Below are 9,133 nucleotides of genomic sequence, written 5' to 3' on the forward strand. Positions count from 1 at the left end.
TTCCCAGTTCAATTATGGGCTCTATCAACGGTGAGAGTGTTTTCCTATTGTATTCCTCCAATCGTTTTTCAAAATTAATCAAGCTTTTATGCTTGTCGCTGATTACTTTTCTCAATTTCTTAAGTAGTAGTAGTAGTAAAAATGACTTTATTGATGATTCAAACATATTACAAAAAATGAAATTCATATAAAGAAATAGCAAAAACTAAATAAAACACCTTTAACATAATAAGAAAAAACAAGACATTATTAAGGCATAACCTGTAAGGCTGTCTGCCAGGAGTTGGTTTTAATAGTTGAATTCTTCTATTAAATCTTTTCTAAGTTTAAGAGCCAATTTCAAGAAACTCGTCAATTTTCCCCAATTTTTCCCATTTAGCCACTCAACTACTTCTGCCTCAGTGAGTACATATTTACCTAAGTATACTCTACGAACACCCCCTAACATCGGGCAAGCCCCCATAAAGTGAAGCATATCCTCTATCTCGCCCCTGTTACATAATGAGCATCGCCATTGTGTTTCTTCTCTGCCATGCGAAAAATTGAGGTGGAAAAGAGACCCCCTAGCCTTAACTAATAAACTTATCTTCCTCCTATCAAAATGACCTTCAAGATAAGATCTACTATCGTTCTGCTGCTCTAACTGTTTATACAATCCGTGAAACTGGGCTTCATTCATCCTTCGTACCCACTCAGCTCTCATTTTCTCTTTCATTTTCTCACACAAATAACTAAATTCATTCCTCCATTCACTCTTTTCATTCAAACATCTTACTAGATTACACCCAAATTCATCATCCCATCTCCTCCATTCCTTGTACCATGAAATCTTACTTATTAATACTTTCTCTGCTAATACTCTAGGCAGCCTTCCTCGGGGCAATTTCATAACTATTCTAAAAATAAATTCCACGTGTAACTTTATTATAAATAAGATAATTGGTTCAATATCCAGTTCTAAGTGAACTATGTAATTGGGAGTCGATTGCGGTAACATAAAAAGTTTTTTAGCGAAATATCTTGGCAAGGTTTCTAGAACATCATAGTTTTTACAACCCCACACCTGTGCTCCATATGTTGCCACTGTTCTTACTACTGCTCTATAAACTTTCCACTTCACCTTCATATCTATGTTATTGTTAGCAATGAAGTTTCGCCAGACACCATTCATTCCAAATTTTGCTAGTGACGTTCGCTCTCTAATATGTTCGGCAAATGATAATCTTGATGTAAGGATAACGCCCAAATATTTGTACCTGTTCACCACTTCTATCTCCTCACCACCTAGATACCATTTCTCATGCCCCGCCAAGCGTCCTCCCTTCCTAAACACAACTATTTTGGACTTTCCTCTATTTATCACCAGACCCCACCTTTCACAATAACACTGGATATCATCAACCATTCTCTGCAAAGCCTTTGGTGTAGATGCTAATAAAACTAAATCATCCGCATACAGCAGAACCTTTACGTTTAAATCATCCAACCAGATTCCCTCCCTTAAGCTATCACTCAAATCATTAATAAACAAGGAGAAGAGCAACGGGGACATCAAGCAACCTTGTTTTAATCCGCATGTTGTCTCGAAAAAATTCGACATCTTTTTTCCACACCAAATACTGGCCTTTGTGTCTACGTACAAACTAGAAATAATTCTAATAAACTGGTCTGACAAGCCCATCGCATAAAGTTTCTGTATGAGCGCTACTCTATCAATTTTATCATACGCGGATTTCAAGTCTACGAGAAAACAATACATTTTCTTCCCTCTACCTTTAAGTTTCAAGTTAATTATACTAACAAGGTTGAAAATATTGTCAGCAGTCGAATATCTCTTTCGGAAGCCTGCCTGATACTCACATAACACTCTATTTACGTTCACCCACCTTTCTAGTCTTCCAAGCATCACCCCTGCAAACCATTTAGCAATCGAGTTTACAAACAAAATCCCTCTATAGTTTTCTACATCTGATAAATCACCTTTTTTGAATATGGGGAAAAGAACTGTTTCACTAAAACAACTTGGTATCTCTGCGTTTTGGAGTATTAAATTGAATAGTGACAAAATAATATCCAACAGTTCAACGGGAGCTTTCTTAAAAAATTCTATCGGTATTCCATCTGTACCAGGGGCTTTTCCATCTTTACCTCTTTCCAGCGCTACCTTAAACTCATCCCTTCCTATAATTGTATCCAAGATCTCACTCCTATTGCTAGGGCCCACATGTGCCTCAATACCTCTTAGAGCCTCTGCTGTAAACTGGCGCTCAAAAAATCCTATCCACTGTTCCGGTGTTATTCCATTACTAGTTAACCTTCTTGATGATTTAAATAAACTCACGGTTTCCCAAAAGTTTTTGGAGTCTCTTACATTAGCCAATTTTTCTGCCGCATCTTGATAATACTTCTTCTTTTTATTATCGCACAATAATTTATAATTACATTTTAATTCTAAATATGTACGTCTAGTGATCTCGGAATTACTTTTTCTAAACAAATTTAACATTTTAAAACACCTCACTTGCGCTCTTTCACACTGCCAATCATACCACAACTGTTTAAATTTACCATTCACTCTATTACTCTCCCGCTGTGCATTCATACTCTCCTTAATTATTACAAGTATTCGATTTGTAGCGCATTCAACATCACTAACCTCAATCACATCTGATTCATTCAATTTATTTCTCATACGCTCTTGATACTGTCGCTCTATATTTCCTGGCCAACCATACCTCGGTAGCGGCAACAAATAATCCTCATTCACTCGCAGCTCACTCACAATGACTTCTACCTCTACAGGGAAATGATCAGAAAATATTTCTTGTTTCACCTTAAAATCATTAATATCATTAAGCATACCTCTAGACACACAACATAAATCTATTACTGACGCACCTGAACCTCTCGTGAACGTAAACTCTCCTAACTCATCACTCATAGTTCTTCCATTTAATATAACTAAATCATATCTTTCACAAAAGTCTAAAATCAATCTACCTCTACGGTTCAATACTAAATCTTTTGATCTTCGATCCCATGTTATTCTACATTCTGGATTTAATAATTCTTCTGGTATTACCTGGCTATTCCCTACTCTACAATTAAAATCTCCCAATAAAATAAAATTCCCATTATTATGATTACTATCCAAACTCTCCATTCTTTGCCACAAATTCAGTAAATCCCCATCCCACCTATCTTCCGCACAATTTAAATATACAGGAACTATAACAGCACTTGTGTTAAGGAAATTAATTTCTAAACCTTGAAAATCATCAAATACTTTAAAACTAGCTTTTCCCCTCAATTTACTTTTATTGTACCCATTTACCAGACCTTCACTTGCCCTTCCAAACAAACTAGTTCTTACTGCAGTAACAAAACGTGAATCAAATTCATTAAAAACTCTCTCAAAAATTATATTATCGGCTTGTTCCAAAAAGGTTTCACATAAACAAAATATATCATATGATTTAACGAATTGTATGAAATTTATATCCTTCATCTTCCCTCTCAGTCCAGCTACATTATAACCAAGTACTTTAATAAACTGACTTTCGGAATTTACGGAAAAATTATTTGTACTCGACTCGTGACAGACAACACTTCCCTATCCAGTCACACACTCGTCCTCAGCCTCGTTGACTGCTTCATTCGCGTTCGCCTCATTCTGTCCTCCTGCTATAATTTTCCGGATACAGTCTGTCAAATCTACACGAAACATTTCCTTCAATTTCTTAGTCTCATCGATTAAACCAACGTTCTTTCTATTCAGTTTTCTGCTGCGTGTTTTAGACAACATGACTGTACAAAGAATTAATCTCTACTGAACGGTAAGAAACATATCGAGCGAATCTCGGTACTTGCCGCTATTAATTCCGCACTCGCTCATAATAGTTACAAAATTATGAGGTTTACGATTCCAAACTTTATGACAAAGTTTACTGAAATCTTTATAAGAAATATCTCCTCCAACATGATCTCTGTGAATTAATTTGAGACTCAATAAATCTATCTTGAAGATTATAATCATATTTGCATTGTCCCTAGTGAAATGTTTCTGTGTAGCTCCATAACTCTGAATTAAATATGCCGTGTCAATATTACGATGTCAGCCCATAGTAGAATATTCTCTTATTTAAGGTACATGATTAAGTTTTAAATCGTCAAATATAACTAAAAATATTCTGATATTTTGTTTGGATGAGGTATTGATTCAGAATTGTTGTTTATATGAAATTCAATATCCTTCATTTTTGAAAAGACTTTTCTCAAAAACAAGTACTTATCTTGATACTAGCTTTTAGTATGCAAGTATATAGTTTTAAATCTCAACCCATTCTTTGAAAAAATTAAATTAAATAGCAAATTGGTCTTGCCACAGCCTGAAGAGCCTATTATAAGAATCCTTGCATTATGAGGTAACAACTTACCATTTTTACACCATGTTGGCATTTTTTTCTGTCTTATAGCATTGTCGGAATTAACTATCGGGATATTACTCATGTTAGACACGTGTACAGCATGTGATCTGATAAGGAACTAATCATTTTTCGTAAGTTATCAAAGGAGCCCTGTCTCACTCACCACATGGGTGTGTGAGTGTGTATGGCTTATGACATCGGAATGCAGTCAACATGTGCTCACTGTCACTCTCCCCTTTCACAGCAATGCACCGATAGAAGTTTCTCACTTCAATATATCGTTCCCTCTCACTCCCGCACCCTCATTACGAGAATGCATCTGTTGCTGCACCTTATCTAAGCCTTAGCGGAAGCAAATTACGAAAATGGAACTTTGAAAGATTGAAATGAAACTGAGAAGCATTTTTGATAAAGATGTATTATATTTACACCAAATCTTCGCCATATTTACAGTGAATGGAATGTATTACAATGTGATATTACACTGAATGGTATGTATTACAATATGATATTACAATAGATTATTTTTCATCTAATAGTTGACTTCTACTAATATAACTAGGTGTTGAAAATCCAATCCACTTAACAAGCAATCCTTTTTTGTCTCGCTTTAATATTTTTTCAATCAGATATACTTGTCTCTCCGATTCGTTTAATTGTGTTTTTTTAATTTCTTCTCCGTAAAACCTACCACTAATTACTCCTCTGTTTAGATCTCGCAAGCTGTAGGTTATGGGTTGAGAAGGAAATATAGAATGAATCACAAAATACTCTGCACTCCAATTTATGTTATAAGATTTATCGAAAAGAACCCTCTTCTTTGAGATTTGTACAACATCTCCTAGCTTAAATTTTGGTTTTGAATTTTTCAATTTATATCGTCTATTGAATGCAGAATTCGAAGACATTAAAACACGATTACGATCTTTTTTCCTCACATCTTTAGGTTTCATTCTAATTGAAGTGTGCATTGTTGCATTAAAAACACAAACAGAATCTTGGAAATTAACTGATCACGTTATCCAGTTATTGTGATCAGTGTGTAATACATAATATTAAATTTATAAAACAACAATAGTTTGAGTCTAGTCTAGCATAATAAACTTGAATAGTCGTCAGTACTACCTGCAGCGTGTAAACATCTTGTCTAATACACCATGGATAATATGATCATTATTAGGATTTGCAATATTATAATCAGTTAATACCAACAAAGTAAACAAAGTAGGTAATATATAAACATAAGATAATAGAACAGAATAGGCATATAAACGGATAAGTTATCTCAATACGGTTCTCAAGGTCGATGTATCATTCAATTCAAATAGCCAATGTATGAGTTTTTTACAATATTTAGTGTAAGAAGCACATATTTTAATATTAAGTGGTAATTTATTAAATAAATAGGGCCCTATAAACAAACAAGAATTTCTAAAAATACATTTTTTAACTTTAGGGGTACGGTACAGAATCCTATCATTACTTCTCATATTGTAATACAGGTTTTCAATTCCACAATTTCCACTTATTAAATAAAACATTTTTAGAACCTTAAAAATATAAAGATTTTGAATAGGCATGATTTTCAAATTGCAATATAAGGGGAAAGAGCTTTCTCTTTTTCTTTTATGTAATATTAATCTAATAATATGATTTTGTGATATTCGCAATCTATTTATGAAAGTTTTGAATGTTCCACCCCAACATATCAAACCGTACTGGAGCCGAGAATGAATCAAAGCATAATATAATGATTTCATCAGAGTTTGATCACATAAATTTCTGAGATAATAGAATTTCCTTATTGATCTTCTAATGTCACCATGTAAAATCTGAATGTGTTTTTTCCAAGACATTTTTTCATCAAATGTTAGTCCTAAATATTTAAAAGAGTCAACTCTTTCAATTTCTTCGCAGCTGCAGTCTTCTCGAGTACACCCTTGAGAATGATATAGGATTGGGGCGGAAAAGTCTACAGCTCTATAGTCAAAGTTTATGTATTTTGTCTTAGATACGTTAACTATCATTTTATTTTTACTGCACCATTCTCTCAGGATACTCAAATCAGCTACTATATTATTTTTTATAACTTCTTTGCTTTTATGGGAGTACAAGAAAGCAATGTCATCTGCAAAGGCTTGAATTATTCCATTGAACTTTATATTTAAGAGATCATTAATAAAGATAATGAATAAAATAGCTGAGGAAACGGAGCCCTGGGGGACGCCGACGGTGACGGGAAGGGGGCTACTGAGGCAGCCCTCAGCGCCAACCCTCACCTGATGTTCCCTGTTACTCAGAAAACTGCGGAACCACCGCAGCGCCACTCCCCTGACTCCGGCCGCCTCAAGCTTTAAAAATAGAATTTCATGATTAATTAAATCGAATGCTTTTGTGAAATCTATATAGAGACCGGTTGTTTTATTGCTATTATTCAAACTATTGTAAACTAGATTTGAGAAATTTAAAAGGGCATCTTCAGTCGATTTTCCTTTTTGGAAGCCGAACTGCTTTTGGGAGAAAAAATTATTTTTATTTAGGTAAGTTACTAATCTATTTATCATAAGCTTTTCTAGGATTTTTGAGAAAACGGAAAGCAAGCTAATAGGTCTGATGTTATTTAATTTTATTGAATTTTTCTTTTTGAAAATTGGTATTACGACACTCATCTTTAACATTTCTGGGAAAACTCCTTTACTGAAGCTTAAGTTAAAAATATGGGTCAGTACGGGTGCAATATATAAGGCAATTCTTTTTATTAGTAGAATATTAAATTTATCAAAGCCGGATGATTTCTTATTTTTAAGATTAGAGATAACTTTTAAGATTTCATTATCTGTAGTTGGTTCTATGAAAAAGGAACGGCACTGATGATAAAGACCAAGGCAGACAGAAGAAGGTATATTGCAATCGGGCTGAACAACATTGATTAGATAACGATTAACTTTGTTGGCTACATTTTGGGGGTCGCACTCAATAGTACCGTCCTCCAATTCCACCTTATCAAAAATTTGATTACGGCTTTCACCAGTTAAGCTGTTGATTACTCTCCACTGTCTGGCCGGATCTCCATCAGCAATACGAATACAATTTGAATAGAAGTTTCTCTTTGTAGAATCAATTTCATTTTTTAGATTGTCATAATAAGTATTATAATGGTCTCTTAGGGGTGTATCATAAGGTCTTTTTTTTAATAATTTGTATAATTTCCTTCTCCTTTCTATTTTACGTAAAAGGTCTGTGGTAATCCACGGACTTATGATCTTAGCTTTTGTAAGTCTATTATTAGAATTTATAGTTTTAGAGCATTTATTAACTAGGTCCGTTAGAATAGAATGAAATCTCTCATAACTTAAATTTACATCTTCTATCTGATACACATCATTCCAATCAAGTAATTGAAGACATTCACAAACTTTATCAATATCGGTTATTGATTGCTTAGTAACAGATAACGATGAATTATCTTCAAGATTAATACGGTTTTCATCAAATTTTAGCCCTAGCAGACAATGGTCAGTGATGTTCAGATCAAAGATAGCATGCTTAAAACTATTTATTTGTCTATGTTTGATGAAAATATGGTCAATAAGGGTTTTAGTTCTTGAGGTAATTCTAGTTGCTTTATCGACAATAGATGAGAAGCCATTATTTTCCATTAAACTTAGATAGATTGTTGAATTTTCTTTACCATTTAATAAGTCAATATTAATATCTCCTACTATAATTGCATTTGAAGTTAAATAATGCATACTTTGCTCTAGTTCAGTTATAAAGCTTTTTTCTGTAAATTCTTGCAGTCTATAAACACAAAGTAAATTGAAATAATGTTTATTAATTTTCACATTCAATAGAATAGAATCGGCTGTTTTCATACAATTGAAATCTTGTTCGGTAACACAGACAGAGTTCAGAGCGTAACAAATTATTCCTCCTGATCTATAATCATCATTACAGCGAGCAAACATATTATAATGCGGTATATTGTACATATTTAATTCATCAGAGTTTATCCAAATTTCACTTAATACTATGAATGTGACCGGGTTTTTTACGTGTGAGAATTCTGTCAGAAAATTGTTGAAATTTTGACGCATACTTCTAATATTACAATGTATTAGAGTGAATACGGTTTTTTTGTCAGTAACTGTTTCAAAAAAGATATCATTCAATGTATGTAGATAATCGTTATCATCCTCCATACCAAAATATGAAATTACAAAAACTTAAATTAACATAATATATGAAAACAAATAAAATAAAATGAAATACAATCAAAAACATTTTCCAATATTGAAACATCTCTATCACTCCGATAAAATAACCTACTTCAGATTTTCAATATCAGCATCGGTCACAATTCTCTGACATCTCTCACCATTCGATTTCCTAACAAAGAATTTTCCCTCCCGAAACCATACGTACGTGTACCCTATGGCTCGGCACTTCTTTTTTAATTTGGATAAAAACAATTTGTTCACTGGGGCAAGATGCTCGTTCACAAACACTTTTTGCTTTGGAAAGGACGCGTTTATTCTGTCGGCAGTGGCAGCATTCCTATTTTCCTTGAAACGTTTGATCCACTCATCCCTGATGGCTCGACAGCTGAGATGGACGACGAGGGACGGCGGTCGGTCGTTTCGATATGAGTAAACTTTGGATCGAAGCCCTACAAATTTATGGACAGGTTTTGAGGCAGTCTCATC

General features: G+C 33.9%; 1 protein-coding gene across 1 annotated transcript; it reads right to left on the reverse strand.

The window, feature by feature from the left end:
- Positions 1–5,470: 5,470 nt before the first annotated feature.
- On the reverse strand, positions 5,471–8,237 carry LOC120354991. Its single transcript, XM_039443216.1, has 2 exons — positions 6,961–8,237; positions 5,471–6,909 (listed from the first exon to the last, which is right to left on the reverse strand). Exons 1-2 carry the CDS (start codon positions 8,177–8,179, stop codon positions 5,708–5,710), a joined length of 2,421 nt encoding a protein of 806 aa, XP_039299150.1. The 5' UTR covers positions 8,180–8,237; the 3' UTR covers positions 5,471–5,707.
- Positions 8,238–9,133: the final 896 nt, after the last annotated feature.

This window comes from Nilaparvata lugens, chromosome X, assembly GCF_014356525.2.
Source record: "Nilaparvata lugens isolate BPH chromosome X, ASM1435652v1, whole genome shotgun sequence".
Classification (NCBI taxonomy): Eukaryota; Metazoa; Arthropoda; class Insecta; order Hemiptera; family Delphacidae; genus Nilaparvata; species Nilaparvata lugens.